General features: G+C 46.5%; 1 protein-coding gene across 1 annotated transcript in view; it reads left to right on the top strand.

Moving 5' to 3' along the window:
* Nucleotides 1–21,977, top strand: part of ABCC4 (ATP binding cassette subfamily C member 4) — a 215,960-nt gene that overhangs the window by 83,440 nt on the left and 110,543 nt on the right. Inside the window, 6 exon segments of the mRNA XM_032610741.1 lie at nucleotides 5,205–5,306; nucleotides 9,072–9,161; nucleotides 10,357–10,548; nucleotides 15,388–15,482; nucleotides 15,710–15,796; nucleotides 21,719–21,815. Coding sequence (XP_032466632.1) covers nucleotides 5,205–5,306; nucleotides 9,072–9,161; nucleotides 10,357–10,548; nucleotides 15,388–15,482; nucleotides 15,710–15,796; nucleotides 21,719–21,815 — 663 coding nt within the window.

Here is a 21,977-nt window from a genome sequence, read left to right as displayed (position 1 = left end):
GTGGCACATGGGCTTAGTTGCTCCGCGGCACGTGGGATCTTCCAGGACCAGGGCTCAAACCTGTGTCCCCTGCATTGGCAGGCGGATTCTTAACCCCTGCGCCACCAGGGAAGCCCTAATCATTCTTTTTGATGGGGGCTTCTAGCAACACTGTTAAGGGATGGTCCATGCAGTTCAATAAAATTTCTTTTATGAAGCTTTCACATCTTGAAAGAGGACATTTAGGGATATCCTGGAACTGTAGTGACGTTCTTAGTGACACAGTAAGCTGTCCAGACGGAGGCTTCACACGTCTGTTGTGCTGCTGTGGTTTTGTTGTTGCTGCTGCCGCGGTTGCTGTGTGGTCCGGGCGCTCCTGAAGCCTTTGCATGTCATCTCATTTAATCCTGATAGCAATTGAATGGGATAAGCATTAGTGTCCCCACTTTACAGATAAGGAAACAGGTTCCTATAACAGGTGAAATAGCTCAGCTATCCTTACATAGCTAGGAAATGACAAGTAGGATCCTGCCCAAAGCCTTTTTTGTTGTTGTTGTTGTTTTTTTTGTGGTACGTGGGCCTCTTACTGTTGCGGAGCACAGGCTCTGGACGCGCAGGCTCGGCGGCCATGGCTCACGGGCCCAGCCGCTCCGCGGCATGTGGGATCTTCCCAGACCGGGGCACGAACCCGTGTCCCCTGCATTTTTAGGCGGACTCCCAACCACTGCGCCACCAGGGAAGCCCAAGCCTGGTTTTTTAAACCATTGTTACATTGCCTTCTTCGTACCTTCTAGCATGTGGAATTTCTATTTAAGTGTTGTTTTCATCATCTGGTCTTAGTCTGAAGACCTTCAAAGTTTCCATGTTACTTGCAGAATCAAAATTTTAAACTCTAGGCTCCACTGGCCGCTCTGTTTGTTTCCCAGCACGTGACCCTCCACTCTGGCGGGGGAGTGGGGAAAGGGCTTGTCCCTGTGACCTGCCTCATTCATCCCCACTTTCGGGTCTCGGCGCACTCTCCTGGGCCCCCTGGGTTGCCTTCTCATCAGTCCTTGATTTAAGCAAATGCTGCTGAGCCTCCAGCAGCCCCATGCCCCTCTCCCAGCACTTTCATTTGCGCTGATCTAGGGCTTCCATTTGTGTGCAGGGCCAGCCCTGCACGGCCCAGCGTCATGTCAAGTGGGGTGGTCATGTTGTGACTCCCCAGGAGTATTCTAAGCCCCTTAACAGGAGAGATGGATTGTGGGCTCCTTTCAGTTTTGGGGCTGCAAAGTCACCTGGAATACTAAGGGGAGGAGAAGAGCAAGAATTTGTGTTCTTCCTTTCCCTGCTTCTCAGTTAGATGTGTTAATGCCTAATTAGAAGATGAGGACGGCAGCAAGAATGGAAGAAAACTAGGTGAGGTTTGACCATAGACGGGCTGGAGGCGTGGTGGGCACGCAGAGTTTAGAACAGAGTGTGGTTTAAGCCCTGCTGCCCCACTGCCTTCTGCAGCCTGGGACTCAGTAGACTGGATGGGCCATCTTCCAAGATTTCCACTCAGGTCATGTTTGGGGGTCCTAGGAAGAAAATCCACCACCCCTGGCTACCTTGGAGGTGGTACGATGGTCCCCTTATTTTTCTCTTAGTAATGAAAGGGGACTGAAGGTCTTGGCATTGAGCTACTGCAATAGGATTAAAAATATCTTGTCTTAACTTAAACGCACTAAAAGTCTTCAGTGACTTTTTCATCCAGTAAAATGTGTCTCTGAGGTTATATTGTTCACAAAGCTGCTTAGGTTTTCCCCTACCAGCCCCTGGGAAGTCAGTCTTTTTGGCTGCAGTTCTGATGTTGATACTTTCCCTCATGATGTTTTCTGGGTCTGCACTTCATGGCTCTAATGGCAGTTTAATTTCACCTTTTTCATCAGCCTGAGTCCTGGGAAAAAATGCAATCAGCACTTCTTGCAACTTTACAAGCTGGTCATGTGTTGAATGGAGTCTCATTTAACCCCTGGAAGATTGTAACTTCTTTGCCTTAGCAGGCCTATTGTTTGTAGACAAGTGCTCAATAGATCTAATTCCTCATTTAAGGCATACTTTTTCTTTTTTTTTTGAAAGTGGAGAATTTCTGTTCTAGCATACATACACTGAATATTGAGGTTTTTATTTTTTACTTTTTTGCGGTATGCGGGCCTCTCACTGTCATGGCCTCTCCCGCTGCGGAGCACAGGCTCCGGACGCGCAGGCTCAGCGGCCATGGCTCACGGGCCCAGCCGCTCCGCGGCATGTGGGATCTTCCCGGACCAGGACAAGAACCCGTATCCCCTGCATCGGCAGGCGGACTCTCAACCGCTGCGCCACCAGGGAAGCCCTGAATATTGAGGTTTTTTATCTTGGTAACACGCTTAAGGTAAAATTGGAATTTCTGTTTAGACAAGATGTATAACATACACGTATAACCTTTTGCTCGTTGCTCTGTTAGCTCCGACTATGTAAGGCTGTAGCCACGCAGTCACCGGTTGGACTGATTTGAACAGCCATGTAGTCTGTTCCTTCCCTTAGCCTGATACCCATGATGGGCCAACTCTGTGCAAGGCTTGGTCTCAGATGGAGTTGGGACTGTGTAAGTGCAGGAATCACCCAGTGTCTCCCCTCTTTATGACTTTATATCCCTATGAGGATTCAGAGGTAGGGAGGTCAGTGCCAGCCTGGATCCTCCTGAGCTGGTTCCCAGGACGATTAGCATTTGAGATGGCCCAGAAGGATGGGTGGCATTAGTTAGTACTCAGGGTGTCCAGGCAGAGGCCACTTGGGGATGTGGACATAGGTGCTGATGGCTCACTGGAGGGGTTGAAGCGTGCTGGACACTCTCAGAGGTGTTGTAAGGCGATCAGGAGGGAGTGGTGTTGGGGGAGGGTCGGTGGTGCTGGGGAGGGCTGGGGAAGGAACCAGCAAAAGAAAAGGCATATCAGTATTTGAAATGGTTACTAGCAAGTGAGATTCTGAAATTACGTTGTTTCAAGAGGAAAGGAGAATTGGGAGAGGGATGAACTGCGGCAGAACAGGCGAGAGCTGGTACCTGGCTGACGATGGGAGAGGTGGTGTGGAGAGAGAACTCAGGCTGCAGTGGTTGAAAGCCTGCAGAGGAGTCCTCAGACCACTGTCCATCCTGCCTCCTGCTGGACACGGGCTCGGGGCGGGTAGGAGCGGCCGTGCCCAGTGTTCGGTTCTCAGTGAGCCTGGATGAGAGGAGGTGGGAACGAGGGGATAGCGTCTCCTGCCAGCTTGTCTTTGAGAGAAATGCAAGGATCTCGTCTTCCTTTTCCTGCACAGAAGCAGGTTTTTTTTGTTTGCTTGTTTTTTAAATTAATTAATTTATATATTTATTTATTTTTGGCTGCGTTGGGTCTTGTTGCTGCCCCTGGGCTTTCTCTAGTTGTGGTGCATGGGCTTCTCACTGCGGTGGCGTCTTATGTTGCGGAGCATGGGCTCTAGGCACGGGGGCTTCAGTAGTTGTGGCACACGGGCTCTTAAGCGCAGGCTCAGTAGTTGTGGCGCATGGGCTTAGTTGCTCCGCGGCATGTGGTATCTTCCCAGACCGGGGCTCGAACTCGCGTCCCTTGCGTTGGCAGGCGGATTCTTAACCACTGCAGCACCAGGTAAGTCCTCATGTTCAGTTTCAAGGTGTCAGCAGGGTCACGATTCCTCTGAATTCTATAAGGGGGATCCTTTCTTGTCTCTTCTAGCTATTGGTGGCTGGAGACAAACCTTGGTGTACCTTGGCTCCTAACAGCCATCACTCCAGCCTCCGTGTCCATCGTCACATGGCTGTTTTCTGCTTGTTTGTGTCTCTGCGTCTCTCTTCTGATAAGGACACCAATCATATTTCATTGAGGGCCCACCCTAGTCCAGTGTGATCTCACCTGAATTGATTACATCTGCAACAACCCTATTTCCAAATAAAGTCACGTTTTGAGGTATTTGCGGTTAGGACCGTAACATTTATTTATTTATTTTTTCATCGGGGTGAGCAATTCTCCCTGTAACAAGTTCCATGGCTAGTATGATCCTCCAGGGTGTTAGGGACCCACACTTCTCTCTTGTTACTCCTCTGCATGTGGCCTTGACCCAGCTGGTAACCTCCAAGGCCCAGGCCGTGGGGTGGATGAAGGTCCCGGACATTGTCACTTTCCACCGGCCTGGATGTAGTCACATGGCTACACCTATCTGCTTGGGAGGCTGGAGAGAGAGGGCCTCCTTCCAGGCTGCCAGGTGCCAGCTAAAATCTGGGGTTTGTTTCTTGTTGAATTATGTCCGGCATTTGCAGGGCAAGAGGGAGTTTTCCTATATATGATTATGTTAGTTCAGTAGTGGTTCGCAGGACTTGGTTTTATTCAACTGAATTGCATTGAATAGCTGCTAAGGGGTGTGAAAAGAGCAAGCAGTGGAGGATGTGGCCATTCCTGCTGTCGAGGAGAGAGGGCGTTGACTAAGGAGAAGAGACAAGTGATTGTGAATAGATGCTTGTAAACTATTTTTTAAGAGACAGAAACTTAATAAGAGCATTTCATTTTTAGAACAGTGACTTGAGTGATAGTTAATGACAAGCAGTGATTGATTTAACCTGCGTGGGGAGTAAAGCAGAGTGTACTTAAGTGCGCAGGGAAAGGTCACGACCCCAAACAGGCAGAGCCAGGGTTTTCCTAGGTCTTGTGTTCCCAGCCTGTCCAGTGCCACCTGATACCTGCAGGCCTGGAATGGCCTTCCTCTCTGTGTTCCTAGCAATGTTGCATGGTGCTTGGCACATGGTGGGATTCAGTAAATGTTTACGGAGTAATTCCCTACCAACTCTTTTGTTTATTGTTAGTAACACAAAAGTAAAACAATGGAAATATCAAGCTTTTAAATGTGTTGGAGTTTGCTGCCACAGTCTCTCCTTAGGGTGGAACCAGTACACTTGTTAGAAAGTTACAAAGACAGCCTCAGGGCCAGGAAACTCTTTATTTGTCATATATGTAATATATATCATACTATACCATACACTATCTGTAGACTTTATTGTATATCGTTATAATAGTATATAATATTCCGCGTATTACCTAGTCTGTTCTGATGTGAACCTACACTTTAAGTACAGTCGGCAAAATGTATAAAGTTTTTTACTGCAAATTCCAAGAAAGCAGTTATTGCTGTTTATGCTTTTCTCCTGCAGTTTAAACAATCTGTTTTTCCTTTTTCTGTAGAACTTTCTGTTACTTGATGAGATAACACAGTGCAGCCCTCAGCTGCCATCAGATGGTAAAATGATAGTGGACGTGCAAGAGCTCACTGCTTCCTGGGACAAGGTAACGCATCCTGTGTACCAAGATTGTGACTGCTAAAAGACGACAGATTTATTGGAGAACTTGGGGGTTTTACACCTGGTGCAAAATGTGACCTGCTGGGACTTCCCTGGTGGTCCAGTGGGTAAGACTCCGTGCTCCCAATGCAGGGGGCCCGGGTTCAATCCCTGGTTGGGGAACTAGATCCCACATGCATGCCGCAACTAAGAAGCCCACATACTGCAACGAAGATCCTGCGTGCCGCAACTAACACCCAGGGCAGCCAAAATAAATAAATAAATATTTAAAAAAAAAAAAAAAAATGTGACCTGCTAATTTACTTGAAAGTATGTTATAAAAATTCTCAAAATCAGGAATTGGCTTGCAACTACTGGAGATTAAGTGTAAAATCAGCCTAAGACATTTGACATGTTGCTCTCTCTCTCGTTTTCAAGAGAGCTTTCAAAGTATTAGCATATTTTGACCTTAAAGTCCATATGTTTGTAATGGTAGAATTTATATTGATTGTGGAGAAAAAAAGCTGCAGTATGGAATGGGTTAACTAAGAAATATACAACCAGTTGCTACAGACCAGAGGCTTTGGGGAATCAGTGGTACCTTTTTTGCTTGATGTTCTCAGATCATCTTATTACATACTGAGGCCATGATTTTGGTCTTTGCTTTGGGGCGGGGGGGGCTCCCCCATCCTAAGCTTCTCGATGGTTCTGGCTACTTTGGTGGCAACCAGGGACGGGGAGGCGACAGCAGGAGGGCATAGTGAGCACCAGTGATTCCCAGTTGAAGGCTTGCACTGTGTGGCAAGCTGACAGGGAGAACTGGCGGTTGCGAACACTTGGTTTATTTATGACGTTCAGGCAAACAGGAAAAAGAGCAGGGTCGGCTCTCAAAACTGCACACCTAGTGCAGCCCCCTTTTCTGGCGACTGAAAACATTCCTGCCTCCCCGGTTCAGTGGTCCTCTGTGGCTCACTCAGTAAAAACAGAACCCATACCACAGGAGGGGGCATTCCATGTGGGGGAATTACTTATGCAGAGGATGAAAGATGGGGCAAGAAAAAAGCAGAAAGGGCAAAATGAGATCAGCAGTGATTAGCAGTGGTGGGAAGCCGCTCCCACCCCCAGGGCTGGAAGGACTCAAACGAGGTGGTGCCTCTACCAGAGGGTCCACCATCCGGAGCAGAGCCCAGGAGCTCGACTGCTGGTGGGAGTGGAGACCACAGTGCAAGTCCGGACTGTGCAGACTCCTCGTGTGTCTTCATGCCTGTCACACTAAGTGTGGTGCCACTTGCATCCTGTTCACCTACCTTCTGATTCAGTACCTGCTTCCCACCAAGAAAACAGTAGTATGTTCCCAAATAAATAAAAATATACCCCCTTAGCTTTCGCACATGGAAACTCTAACAAGGTACCTTATCTGACCTGATAGTTTCTCCTACCTTAATAGTGTAGATTTACCTCCTGCTTGGTATTTCTCATCATAATACACTCGAAGCATTTATGAAAAGCACCATTAAAATTCCATTACGATGGCAACTCTTTGTGAATGGTAACACATACTTTGTATGAAACATTAACAAAATCTCTTATACCAAACTATGCAGCATTATAAAATGAGCTGTTTTGTTCTTCTTGCAAGAACGTGATAACGTGCTCTCAGACTTCTGTGTAACTTGTAGTGTAGTACAGAACACCCTATTCTGTTGTCCTGGCCTTGCCTATGGAAGGCTGTGCCCTGTGCTGGGTCACTAGTAGTTAGGGCCTCTCAGGTTAGGTCATGGGTGAAACATCCCTCGGCGGGTGGGGAGTGGCACAGACCTTGGGGATTTTTGGAGAGAAGCAGAGTCTGAATGAATCCCCTGCTGGGTTGGGAGGCTGGAGATAGACATGGGCTTCCTAAGCTGCTCCGCTCTACAGCCCCTTGGGCAGGTGGCAGAAGGTTTCAGGGGCCCAGGTCTCATTCATGAAACGATGGGACTTGGTCTCAGTCTTTAAGGTTTAAAGTAAATGGTCCTGTGGGAGCCTCCAAGGGACAGGGATTTCAAAACTGTGTCTGGCAGCTGAGTGGGGCTCCGCTGATGATCCTGTGTAATCCGCGTGCCCTGAGCCTGGATAACCAGGAGAGGACAGGCCTCAGTACCGTGGGCTGTCGAGTGCTGCCCCCTTCTGGTCACCGCAGAGCAGTGCCCGATCCTGAAGCCTGAACAGGGAGGGAACTCGGTGTCTGGTCCTGACACAGTGTGAGGTGTGGTGACAGGGAGCTGATGTTTGTAAGTGGCCCACTATTTTGTCATCTTAACTGAGTCAAAAGTGGTAAAATAAGAACTCTAAGTGTCAGAGAAGAAGTGGAGAAGCCTAAATGTTTCTCATGTATTAAAGTCTAGCTTCTTATCGATAGATTTGTAATTCCTGTAACATCTGGGGCTAGTGTTTTGGTGATGAAGAGCCTCAAGCCTGAACAGGGAGGGAAGTCCATGTTTTTTGCCCCGACAAACTGAAGGGCTGCAGCAGGAAGCTATGTTTGTAGGTGGCTCACTATCGTGCAGTCACAACTGAGTGAAAAGCAGCAAAATAAGAATCCAAGTGCTAATCAAAAAGAAAGGAGTGGAGTAGCTTTAAGAAAATGTCTCGTGTCAAAACATGGGGCTAGTTATTTTGATGATTAAAAATAATTATTTTTTCAGTAGCTGCCTGTGTCTATAATCAGTTCAGTTCTTTCCAGAGAAATTTTCCATTTAGAACATTATCCAGACCCTGTGCTTTTATTAGTCTTTTGGGCATTTTACTTAATCCCACGTAACCACCTTTTTTTTTAACATTAGCAGTTAAGATTTTTTTTTAAACACTTAGTATATGTAAAGAAATACACATACCCCTAAGTCTCTTTATGATAGATTTTACAGTTCAAGAACATGACCTGTGATTGGCACGATGAGTACTTTATCCTTCTCCTTTGTGTTAGATTGTTTGCTGTGACATGTACCTCCATGGTTTGTTTTTGTTTTTTTTTTACGGTAGAAGTACTTTGTTGTCCCTATTTACCCAGAATAGGTAATGCATGTAAGAGGTACAAAATTGAGGCTTGATCACTCTAACCTACTGTGTTATACATAACCCCCCCGCCACCCCCCCCCCCCCCCCGCCCTTTTTGGTTGTTAGTGTTGAATCTCTGGTGAAATTGGAGCCGTGACTGCCATTTATGTGACATATTTATCAAGAGCAACTTTATCATATAGAGTGCCCCGTTGCTTGCTGACCACTACTGAGATTCGTTCTTTATCAAGTGAAAATAAAGAGATGAGTGGAGATGTCAAATTCTTAGTCGAGGACCAGGCATGATATGTACTTACACTGCCACCCTGTGGAGAGAAGTGAAGTAAACAACACCAATGGCTCTAATGAAAACTTACAAATGATTAAAAACCTCCCATACTGGATATTCTATTAATTATATTATATTAATAAGCTAGTGTGCATCATGGAGTTTGCATTTCGAGGACGGGCCTTGTCATTTCAACTACTTAAATTCTGTGGGTGTCTAGAGCTGTGTCTGTATGAAAACCTGGCAAAAGAGGTAGGCTTCCTAAAGGCAACTAAAGGTGTTTCAAACGTGTTTTTTGACGAAAAGGCCCCCAGGGCTCACTATCTTAAAATAGGAAGGACGAAAATGTGGGTTATTTTAGCATATCAATGACTTACGTTATTTCTCTACTTTCTGAAGTTCGCTTTTTTATTTATTGACATGAACCGTTTTGTAAACTTAAATTTGCAGGCATCAGAAACCCCAACTCTACAAGGCCTTTCCTTTACTGTCAGACCCGGTGAGCTGTTAGCTGTGGTCGGACCCGTGGGAGCAGGAAAGGTAAGTTACGATGCCGTTCGGCAGCTTGATGCAATGCCGCAGCCCCTGTGAAATTCTCAGAGTCGAGCCCAGAGCTGTAGGTTAACACAGTTTGAATTGGGTGTATCTCAAACAGCATTTCTCTGTTGCATGGAACATTAGTTTTGCAAGAAGGTTGCATGTCCAAATAAACGTGCATAAATGCCCATTGTGTTTTCCTTCCTGGTACTTCCTGTTACACAATTGGGAACTGCTTGTCGGGACTTTGGACGTCTCCGTGAAAGAAATGGTTTATGTGACAGCTGTTCAGGACAGAATGAGACAGTGGGGACCTCTTGCTGTCACAGTGGGCCCTCCAGGAGGTCTGGAGGTGGTAATGGCTCTTCCGGGAAGCTCTGAGCATTTCCTCGTGTGACTTGACGTGGTCCCGTCAGTGCACGTGTAGTGAGTGTGCAGCCATGTGCTGGCACTAAAGATACAGACGTGAGCAAGCCCCGGACGCCTCTGCCCTCCAGAGGCAGCCAGGTTCTGGGGCGAGACAGATACGCAGGCAGACTATTTCAGCCCAGTGTGGTGAGCGCTGTGATGCTGTGGATGCAGACGCGCCACCCCTGTGTGTTGTTAAAGGTTTGAAGGACATGTGCACGTGCACTTGGTCTGAAACAACAAAATACAGGAACCTAAACGTGGGATATGTACACGAGGGGGTGATGATTTAATTTATGATGGAGTTTTGCTCTTTGGACACGATTCACTTCAGAGTATTTTAAAAAATAATCATCTTTCGATATATTATTCATAGAAAGCTTTATTTAAGAACAAGTGTTTGTCAAGTAAAGGATACCCGGATGCAGGAACAACTGCACTAAACATCAGATACATGAAACTACACGTTCTGCTGGGCTGCTCTGCTAGTTAAGGATGTTAGACATTCTAACTTAGTCTTTGCTGAGTAGAGCATTTCAGTTGCGGGAAACTCTTGGGCAGTTTAGAGTGTCATAGTATTATATTAATATTCCTTATCAATCATTAGTGTACATTGAGCAGCAGTGTTATTTTCAATTTTTTTGTCTCAACTGCCACAGGTGTACTTTATCCTCTTTTAAAGGAAAGGGTTCTATCGTTTATCAAGCGCCCAGGGTGGGGACAGTTGTTCTGCTGGCGTGTCCGTCCTGAGTGCTGCCTGTTCACATGTGTGTGTTGGCATCTGTTTCAGTCGTCACTGTTGAGTGCTGTGCTGGGGGAGCTGCCCCCGAGCCAGGGGCTGGTCAGCGTGCACGGGAGGATCGCGTATGTTTCTCAGCAGCCCTGGGTGTTTTCAGGAACTCTGAGGAGTAATATTCTATTTGGGAAGAAATATGAAAAAGAACGATATGAAAAAGTAATAAAGGCTTGTGCTTTGAAAAAGGTGAGTCATGACTTTTGAGTTATATATACTCGAATTTCAAATGATGGTACTGTTGGTTTAAACTACAAGGCTTGTTAAAAGATCTTTTAATGTTGTTTAATGCTTTTAAGCTGGTCTTCTGGATGAACATGTACACACATATGCTACTGTTTGGATTCTGATGTGGTAACGACGCTCACAGAATGCCTTTTTGGGGGAGGGGACTGTTTCACTTTGTGAAGTTTCATTCACTTTTACCTTCTTTTTTTAATGCACAATTACAAAAATTTGTAAAAATAGAGAGCACAGTTTAATGAACTCTCAGTTACCCACCCCAGCTTCAGCCAGGATCGGCTCGTGGCCAGTCTTGCTGCATCTCTCCCCCCGCCCACTGCCGGCCCCACTCCCACCCCAAATTATTCTGAGGAAGATCCTAGGCCTCAGATTAGTTCATCTGTAAACATTTCACTAGTTTTCTCTACAAGACCTTTGGAAAAAAATTACCCCATTATTACACCTGAAAAGTAACCTGAATTTCCTGAATATCATCAATGTTCTCGTCAGCGTTTACATGTTGTTAATCATCTCACTGAGAAATCCCATTCGCTGGTGGTTTGAATCAGGCTCCAGGTAAGGTCTGCCCTCTGTGTTTGGTTGATGCCTCCTCCTTCCCTTTCAGTCTGTAGGTTTCCCTCTCCATTTTTGACTTGTGTTTTATTATTTAAGGAAAGCGGAGCGCTTTAAAATTTCTTCTTCTTATTGCATTGTTTCACTGGGGGAAAGGTTGTTTTCACAAATGGCATTGAGTTTCACAGAAAATGGCAACTGAAAACATTTAACTCTGTTGGGATTTAAAGGAACTTAGTGAACGAATGGTGAAAACTGAACTTATCTGATAGGAGAATGTAATTTGGCAGAAAGAAAGAAAAATGTAAATACTGATAAATACTGTGTTATTCTCTTGGATTATAAAAATCAGTGAATGATAGCATTAAAGGGCTCCCCCGGGGTCTGGTCAGTGCATTCTGGACGTCTGACTGCCCTTTTATGCTGTGAGGAAAAGGCTGGGACAGGCTTTCAAAGGTGTGGTGTTGAAGGCCTGTGTGGAAATAGTTACTCTGCTTGAACAAAGGCTTGAACATCATAGACTGTGTTAGATGAGTAGCATTTGATGATGTTCTGGGCACAACACAATTGTTTGCTTGTTTAATGGGCTTCTGTTTCCTTCTCGTGAGTTATGGTTAATGGGAGATGTTTCATTTACAGAAGTGAAGTAATGAGGTAGATTTTTAAAAAAATGATATACGAAAAGGGGAAATGCAAATGTAAAAGAGTAAGAAAAATAGCTCTCATTTATTCAGAGTCCACGTGGAAGTCATTTTTCTGTTGTCACTCACGTGCAAGCACACATAACAAGGTGTATGAGTTATTAATCTTTTACAAGGATCTTTGATGTTACCATCCTCATTTTATAGTTAGGAAAACTGAGGCTTGAGAGATGGAATGCCTCACCTCTACATTTGCAGCTCAGGTTTAAGACCCAAGGGGGTCAATGCTTTGCCCCAGCCCCGTGGGGTGGTGGGACCAGTAACTCGGGCCGTGTTCTGGGGCTTCACCCACCCTCGGGTGTCTGTGCAGCACATACTGTGGTGGGAAGGGGCCCCTGCGGGATTGGGCTGCACAGCGATTCTTCTGTATGTGATGTGAGGTTTATAAGCACGGACTGATCTCCCGTCGTGCTGCGTGGTCGGGACATAGAGTTGGGGCCCTCGTGCCCATTCCCTCCTTGGCAGGAAGGGAGGCCCAGGGCGGAGAAGGAGCGGAGAGCGGAGTCCTGGCCCGGCTTCGTCACTTGCCTGCTGTCACTTTGGACACGTCCTGTTTCCTGCCTGGGCCTCTGACGTTTCTGCGGCAAAATGAGGGCGTTGGGTCAGAGGGTTTCCAAGAGGTTTTGCTGCTGCTCTGAAATGTTGTCTATGACTCTGATTAGCAAGGGGTCAGCAAGGTCTTTACGACACCTGGGAACCACTTAATGAGTAATGAGATCCTCTGCTTATCTCCTCCTGGAATCCCTGTGTCGGTGGGTGGGTATAAGACAGTCACAGATAATAGTGGTATTCTGGAATTATTTTGGCCTGTAGATACAGAGACTACATGTGTAGTAGGAAAAAAAGTGTGGTCTTTGGAGAGAAATGGTCCTGAGTAGTAATTTCAGGTGTTTCTCTGTTTCCTTTTTATAAAATGAGGGGGAGGTATGGGTTTATTGTAAAGAGAAAGGCAACGTTTGTAAAACGCAAACCTGCCAGGTTTTCAGTAAATACATACATAGAAACAAAAATAATAAAGATTTCTTTTTATGGGTGGTTCCCATAAAATAGGAAAAAGCAGCCTTTCTTTTATTACATGTCTTAATAACTAGATGCTTTATACTAGATCTAATTGAAGTACGTGTTTAAGTTCATTGAGCCGAAAACATATCTGTAGTTAAAATATAAAGTAATCACATTGGGCAACGTCGAATTAAGCTGATGCCATATTCAAAGTGACCCTGTAGGGAGTTATACAACACAGTGTAGGGAACCACCTAATAATGATTGGCCTGCTGTAGGGATCGTGTTTAAACTGCAAGGCTTAGGAGATAGAAGGTTCAGGGAATGAGTTTCAGTTTCTCTATTTAGTAGGGAAAAAATCATGTGATTTCAGCTGCTTTTCTGAACCTCACCTGGCCTCAGTTTCATCATCTTTAAAATGGAAATCATAGTGCTATCGGCCAAATGGATTTAAAACTGTGATGAAAGGCAGTTTTACGCTGTTTGACTCTGGAACCCAGCCCTCCTCTGCCAGGGGCTCCCGTCAGGTCCCCGTTAAATATTTTAACAGTCTGTTCCATGTTTGTACACGAAGTCTCCAGCATCCCTAAAGGGCCCTTGATGTGCTTCTGGACAGATGGCATCAAACCAGCGTCGCCATTTCCTAGTTGTCCCGTAGTTTGTGTGTCTGCTTTTCATTGAAAATTGATGAAGAAGAATACCTTCCTGTCAGTGGGAGGAATCGTAATGTATGATGAACTCAGGCCTTTCCCCTTTAACCTAATCAGAAAATGGTGGCTGGGAAATCAGCCTGACTTGGATTTTACTTCACATCGTCTAAAATGTTTTCCCATTCGTGGCTGGTCCTTAAATAGATTGCAGAGCTAACAGCACACTGGAAGTCCTCCTACCAGACTTGGAGAGAGAGCCTGTTTCTTATGCCCTAACTGTGCTCGAGTGGATCTAGGTGCCTTTTCTAAAACATGGTTCGGGTTGCTGCACTGCAGTGTGGTACTGCTTTGAGAAGGAAACCAAAACAGCATAAAATGGAGGCGTAAAAACTAAGCAGAACAGTTTGCAAGGACTGTCATCATTGAAACAGAGGCCAAGTAAACTGTGTGTGTGTGTGTGTGTGTGTGTGTGTGTGTGTGTGTGTGTGTGTGGAAGGCTGCGAACGTATCTTCAAACGGCTTATTGTATCTCAGGAAAACCCAAAGCAAGCGATGGCAGTAAAGAATTCAGGTGGAAACATGATGAATTTTCCTGACAGAGCAATCGCTCCTTCCGTTTGATGCCCCGCATTGAAGCCTTGAGGGCGCAGGGGACCTGCGTGCGCCTGTGTGTCCTTGTGGCTGTCGGGGAGGGTTATGATGGGGAGAGTCTCTTTCTTCTCCTTGTGGTCATGTGCTTTGCGTGTCACGATTCACACTGTGCGTGGGTTTTCACTGTTGGTTTGATGAGAAAATAGGCCTCAATCACCAATAGCAAGTTACAGTCCCTTCACGTCCTTATTCCATTTATGGAGGGTGTTTGTACACTTGTTTTGATTCTCACAGGATCCTTGAGTCTAGTGATTGTTTCTGCAGCACATTTCTGTAGAAGTTGAAAATGAGACTTAGGGATTTCAAAGGACTGGTTTATCATGGAGATCCCAGTGTGCCACTAGTTCTCTCCCCAAATTTGCCGAAGTAGAGACCAAGAAATGAGGGCTTCATTTGTAGAAAGGTAGTCTGTGTATCCTAGGCTGATGCCTGAGGGGTTTAGTAGAAAACGAACTCTCTGCAAACTCTGCTTGTCTGTGCCAGGATCTGTCAGATGATAATTACACGCAATCTAAATCTAAGCCTGCTTCACCCTCCAACAGATCTACTCAGACCCCCTCTGACCTGAGCCCTTGTCGACCCCAGTAGTGACTCACTTTCCCTCCTTTACTCCCTGTCCCCCTAAGCCGGCTTCCTTTTTCTTCTAGTCCTTAGTACTTGCACTCATGTTAATTTTCCATCTCCCATCACGGAAAGAAACTCTAGGGACTTTGTTTCCTCTTGGATGAATTCCTTGTGCCCAGAACACTGCCTGGTATATAGTTGATCCTCAATAAATGTGTGTCAAAATAGTCAACTGCATAAATGCCGTGAAAAACTACAGAATGAAAAAAAATGAAAAGCCCTGAGAGGTTTTTTTTAACGTTTAATGTTACAATTTAGTCACTATAAAATATACCCATTGCTGTTGATCAAATACTTTTATAAAGAACTGATGCTAGAAGGTTAGCATGCTAAGAGGAGAACACATTTTATGTGGTTTTTTTGCGGTACGCGGACCTCTCACTGTTGTGGCCTCTCCCGTTGTGGAGCACAGGCTCCGGACGCGCAGGCTTAGCGGCCATGGCTCACGGGCCCAGCCGCTCCGCGGCATGTGGGATCTTCCCGGACCAGGGCACGAACCCGTGTCCCCTGCATCGGCAGGCGGACTCTCAACCACTGCGCCACCAGGGAAGCCCGAGAACACATTTGAAATCTTTCTCTTTTTCCCCTTTTCTGTCTCCATGTAGGATTTACAGCTTTTGGAGGATGGAGACCTAACTGTGATAGGAGACCGGGGAACCACGCTGAGTGGAGGCCAGAAAGCCCGGGTCAACCTCGCCAGGTAAATGGCGTTTCAGTTGCCTTCCTGCCCCTCCCTCCTCCATGGCTCCTAGTGGAAGTGAGCGCGCAGACCCCGCTCACCGGGTGGGCCCTGTGTGAAGCAGGGTCTTGGCCCTTTTCCATGGGCTCTTGGAATGAATAGTGATTTGCTGGACACCATCTTGATTCAAAGATGGGACACAGGAAGCTTGGAGCGTCCCTCTCCTGACATCTCTCTACGTTTCCTAGAGCCGTGTATCAGGATGCAGACATCTACCTCCTGGACGATCCGCTCAGTGCAGTAGATGCAGAAGTGAGCAGGCACCTGTTCGAACTGTGAGTTTGCTCCTGTTTCCTATCATTTCTGCTTTCCAAGAACCCCATAGAGATCAGGGAAGAGAGCTCAGGAGAGCGTCTGTGCTTCAGGAGACCCAGCTCGTTCTGCCCTGGTGTCCCTGTCCCCCCTCCCTTCCCTCCACAGAAGATCCGTCCTAGAGAACTTTTGCATGAGGATGAGGTCAAGATAGGAAAATGCAGAAGGAGCTTGCAGTGTGTGGAGGCCAGTGGAGTCCATGCTTTGGGGAGCTGAGGAACAGATGGCAGATTTCCCCCTGCTGCTTGTAGTTGACAACCACACATTGTGGATGGATCCAGCCCCAGCAGTAAGAAAGACGACGTACGTACGGTTTTTAAATCAGAGAGTGGGACTCAGTAGCCTGGTACTTGGCTGCCGGTCCTTCTCCTCCATCATTTGTTTAAGGCATGTTAGAATCGAATTTCTCAGTAGTGACATCGGGCTTCCATGGAAAGGCCTAGCTGGTTTATGCTTATTATTGTATCGGTTTGGAAATACTTAATGAAGTCTAAAATTTAAGAATGATTTTCCTTCCACCTCAGAGTATGACTTCAAATATTTAACATTGCTTCATGGATGCTTACTAGAATTAATACTTAGACCCACGTTGTAGGGTTAAGTTGCATTTCAAACTCGGTATCTAATACCTGGGTGAAATGCTGACTTTCACTTTGAGTTTCTGGAATTTGTTGTCAGTGGCTCTTGTTTGGCCACGGAACCCCTGAAGCAGAACAGCTCTGATGCTTTTCTGTGTATAATGTGTCCTAACACATGCTGACTGAGGCCTCTATGGAGTCTAGACTGGCCTCTTTGAAAGCCTCGTGAACTTGCTTTTTCTGAAATGCCACCCACGTCTACCCCACGGTTAGTTACCTTGCTGTTCACCTTGTTAAAGCCAACAAGCCTTTCTAGCTGCACTTATTAAAGCCCTACTGTGTGCACTGAGATCCATGCCCTTACAGAGGCTATTGTTCAAGACCTCTCCGTTTACAAAGGAGAACAGTGAGCCAGGAGAGGGGAAGGACCCACACGGGGCAGAATAAGGGAGACTGAGACGTTCAGCTCTCATTTCTGCCTCTAAGGAATCTGTCTCTAATGGAGCTTGTTAAGACAGATGCCTGGGAAAAGGTCAGCAGAGTTGCGGTTTAGAGGGTTTGGATATAATATGGTAAATGCTAAGTGGAAGTAGAAGTGGGCAGCTGTAGGCTTTCAGGTGAAGTTGGAAAGCTCCCTGTGCACTGGCCTTAGCGGGAAGTGCCCTGTGGGCCTGCTGGCTGGAAGGGTTTATGGAGGCTGAGAATAGGATTCAGTTCCTTTTGCTAAATGGGAAGAAGCAGGGCTGTGAGAACAACAGCAGGCACGTCCTCGCCTGGACGATGCAGGTTGTACGGCAGAGAGAAGCAATTTGAAATTTTCGCCGTCAGTTCCTCTTAGTTTGCTAGGGCTCTGTCTGTCCAGGCTGCTCTCACAGGAGACCATAGACCGGGCAGCTAAGAAGTAACAGAAATTTATCTCTCACAATTCTGGAAACTGGGAAAGCCCAAGGTCAAGGCACTGTCAGATTTGGTGTCTGGTGAGGGCCCGATTCCTGTGTCTTCACATGGCAGAAGGGGTGAGGGAGCTGTTTTGGTTCCTTGTATAGGGACACTGATCCCATTCATGCAGGCTCTGCCCTCATGACCTAATCACCTCCCTACGGCCCCATATCCAGTACCTTCACTATGGGGATTAGGTTTCAGCGTATGAATTTTGAGGAAAAAAACAGTCTGCAGCAGCCTGTTACATGGTGAAGGCTGGAAGGTCAAGATCAAGGTGCAGGCAGGTTTGGTTGCTGCGGAAACCTCTCTTCCTGACTTCCGATGGCATCCTCCTCGCCGTGTCTGCACGTGGTCTGTTCTCTGTCCACGTGCCCTGCTCTTAGGTATTGGGCTCCTCTGTTTCTTTCTTTCTTTTTTTTTTTTTTTTTTTTTTTTTTTGCGGTACGCAGGCCTCTCACTGCTGTGGCCTCTCCTGTTGCGGAGCGCAGGCTCAGTCAGCGGCCGTGGCTCACGGGCCCAGCCGCTCCGCGGCATGTGGGATCTTCCCAGACCGGGGCACGAACCCGTGTCCCCTGCATCAGCAGGCGGACTCCCAACCACTGCGCCACCAGGGAAGCCCGGGCTCCTCTGTTTCTGAAGACCCCAGTCAGATTGGATTAGGCCCAGCGTAATTAAGGGTAACAATTATTTCTTTAAGGCCCTGTCACCGGATACTAAGGTACTGGCGAATAATGTGTCAACATGAATTTTTTTGGGGAAAAACTTGATTCACAGCAAGTCCTAAGTAGCGTAGTAAAGAGGCTTTCGCAGAGTCAGCAGTGTGAGAGAGAGACGGGTGAGGCAGCCTTGAACTCTGGGTACTGGGAGCTGGGATTCCACATCCACGAAGCAGGGGTCCATGGGCGGGTTCCACCAAAGTCTGTATGTTGCTTGCGTTTAGTTTTGGGCTGGTGAAAGAGCTCTGGAGATCGGTGGTGGTGATGGCTGCATGGCAGTGTGAGTGTACTGAATGCTACTGAGCTGTATGCTTAAAAATAGTTGAAATGGTAAATTTTACGTTATGTGTATTTTACCACAATAAAAAAAAGTGCCCAAGTTAGCACTGAATCTTTCAGAACACGAGAGCAGGGCAGCCGACACGTGGCATGGCCTCCAGCTCTCTGATCTGACCCCCTTTTCCCACCCTCTACTGATCGTGACTTGATGAGTTTTCCCTTATAGAAGTGCCTTGTGGCTTGTCATGGGTTCAGTGAGAGGGCGCCAGTGCGGTGACAGAGGTTCCCCACCCCCATCCTCCTGGCATCACGGGCAGTTCAGCTTCCCTGTTCCCAGGGTGCTTATTACCACAGAAGTTCTCCCAGGTTCTTCTAACAGAGGCAGTATTTATAGCTGTTGGGTTTAATAACCTTGGATGTACACTTGATAGAAGCAAGCTTGTTCAGATGGTCGTTTGCTAATCAGAACCACATTCCCTGGGAAACTTAGGGCAGGGAGCACGAATGCAATTTAGGAAATCACTCGGCAGCAACTGGAGAATGTTCTCAACGAGTTAGAAAATTGGATGGAACAGGATGCTCTGAAAGATGGTGGTCGTGTCGAAGCTTAGTAATGGGGAGCGTTTTGTATTAAAGTGAACGAAGCGCACTTCTACTTGCCATTAACAGTTTCCCTGAGTCATGAATCTATAGCCAAGGTTATGAAGGTTTGTGAGTTTTCCAACTATACGTTGTAAACCTTAAGTGGCTTCTCTCACCTACAGAAGGTTAGAGCCTTAGGTGAACTGATGCAGTCTCACCTGTGTCCAGCTGTGGATCCCGCTTTGGTTCAGAGAGCCCCACGTCACCAGAGCCCCCGGCTCCCGCGTCAGCAGCTCTTCGGGCCTGTCCTGGTCAGATGCCCACGCTGCTGTCCACACGCTTCGCCCTCTCTGCTCCAGCCCCTCACAGACCCCCCTCATGTTCAGACTGCAGATCCAGTCCTCAGACGGAGAACGAGCTCCTTTGCCATCTGCCCCCATCAGCCTTTCCATCTGGCCCTCACACCCACTCGGCCTTCCAGCCGTGCCGGCTTTGTGACGGGCCCTTTCTCACACCTGTCTGTCTGTAGATACTGCCCCCTGTGTGCCAGAGCCCCTGCCTTTCCCTCCTGTTCCCTCAGGGGGAGCCTGTGCCCTTCTGTCTTCCCACAGCCCTCGGTGGGTTGCACTTGACCATTCATCAGTCCTCCCCACCCCGCTATGAGCTGTGAATTCATGAAGGTTCCTTAGCCTAGCATGTTCTGTCCCAGGACCCTTGGACCTGCTGTGCCTTCTTCTAGGGACGTTTCCCCAGATAGGCTCCCGTGTCACCCCCATCTAAGACAGCAGCCCCCCTTGCTTTTCCTTCAGAGCACACATCACGGCCCGACAGTGCATGTTCTATACTTGTTCGGTGTGTCCCTCTGTTCACGGTGTGGAGTAGCGTCTGCTTTCTTCACCTGTGGATGTATGCTCGACAGTTAAGACTGTGTCTGGTATCTCACCAAAGCCTGTCGAATGAATGAGTGAATGTAGATAGGTGCTCTTTTTCATTCTTATTTGATTCACTCTGCTATGGGATGTACCCCCTGTTAACACAGCCCTTATATAGGAATAATGCTTAAAGAACTCATCCCTGAATCAATTATTTTTGTATGGTGTGTCTTGGAAATCTTTACTCTTAAAAACTTGGAAGATAGATTATTTTCCTAGAGATTTGGATTAAAAGTCTTAATTAGGAATAAATTTGTAGCCATCAACTGATCACTTTATTGTAATTATTTATATTACCTTTTCTGTGATGGAATTACAGGAAGAAAACATTCTAAAACTTTTGGGTAGCTCTGTCTTGGACATGGCAGCCCATTAGATTTGATTAACATCTGCCTTCAGTGGCTATTGACAGATAATTTTGAATTTAGGAGAAACAATTCCATGAAAAGCTTTAGTGCTAAGTCTGAAAATGTGTTTACTTGGTCAAGAAATTTAGTACAAAATCTGAACTAAGACATGTCAAAAGGTAAAAATAAGTCCGTTTCGACATAATGGAGCGATGGTGTATGTGTCTACGTCCTGAGCTCTCGCTTCTGATCACAGACCCAGTGTCCAGCGTGTCCCCTTAGGACTTTTCTGTCCTGAGTCAAGAGCACATGACCGCTTGTGGGTTAGGAGGAGTGCGGGCGGGGCTGACGTGTACTGAGCGGATTGGTGGTTTGATTTCTCAGAACATGTGGGTGAGTTGTCATTGGCCTTGTTTTGAGATGAAGACACTGAGGTTTAGTAGCTTGTCTGACGCTGTCAGGCTCGTGAGAGGGATTGAGCTGCAGTCTGCTGCCTCCAGACTCTGCACCTGGCTCACTCAGCAGGCTGAGCCGTGGCCCAGGTCCCTGAGATTTGCTCTGCGAGGGTCTCAGGCACCCAGAGTACACGCCTGGAGCCCTGCCTGTGGTCACCGGGGCCCTGGATCCGGCTACTAGCTTCCCCAGAGGGGTTGTAGACCCCTCTGGGATGAGCCTGGGGCTGAGTCCCTAGGGGTCTGCATTTAAAATGTGGAGTAGTTTGAGGGGTTACTGTAAAAAAAACAACACTGAAGTTTGAATATTTGAGGGGGTTTTGGCTGAGAGAATTGGCGTCGGTTGAGCCACTGGATGACTTCCACTGTGATGTGGACCATTTGGAGTCTCATCTTTCATTTTCACATTCAGAAAGTTTTCAGTGCAAATGAAATAAGATTTACTTCCTGGATGAGACTGGGAGTGTTGTAGAGACTGATCAAGGCCATGATGGCATTTGTTTTCAATCTAATGTTATTTGGGAAGAAATGTCTACAAAATGCAATCTGGCTAAGGTTACTGAGAAGCTGTGACTTTTTTAAGGGGGTCAATATGTACGTCATAAACAATCACCTAGGAAACTGTCTACGAAAAATGTGTACATTTTTATATGACATAGATCACTCTTCTCCCATTCTCAGCATAGGTATAAAATAATTAGTATTTTAATTCAGTCAACTTTTGGAATCTCAGTTTTGCTCCATTGTTTTCCACTGTGAACTGTGTAAATAATTGTTAAGATCAGTTTCAGGAAAAACAGCTTAGCGGTTGGTGCATCTTTCACTGGACTGCTTTTTAGAACTTTTTAGTGGAGCTAGATTCAAACTGGCTGCTGATTTGGGGACCTAGTTGAATTGATTGATTTATATTTGTATTTAATTTGTATTCATACTGGTATTTGAAGTAGAGAACTTTGACTGCTCTCTTGTCTTTTCCTCATGTTTTCAAATTCTCTGTTTCCAATTTGGAGCACCTCCACTAATGTGCTTTTGCATGCTGTACCTTTTACATTTGTAGGTGTATTTGTCAAGCCTTGTATCAGAAGATCACAATCCTGGTGACACATCAGTTGCAGTACCTAAAAGCTGCAAGTCAGATTCTGATATTGAAAGATGTAAGTAATTTCTAAAAGTCTGTGGAAATTGCTAGCACTTAGTTGTGTTGAAGGCCAGCCCTCCCTGCAGGTCACTCTCCTTGGATTCTTCGTAAACGCCCTTTTCTGCCTCAGTTTTATGCCCCCCTTTTCTCAGAGCCGGTATCCATGGCTTTGAGGATG

This window comes from Phocoena sinus, chromosome 18 (assembly GCF_008692025.1).
Source record: "Phocoena sinus isolate mPhoSin1 chromosome 18, mPhoSin1.pri, whole genome shotgun sequence".
Classification (NCBI taxonomy): domain Eukaryota; kingdom Metazoa; phylum Chordata; class Mammalia; order Artiodactyla; family Phocoenidae; genus Phocoena; species Phocoena sinus.
The sequence above is the reverse complement of the archived record's forward strand: the minus strand, read 5'-3'. Positions and strand labels throughout refer to the sequence as shown.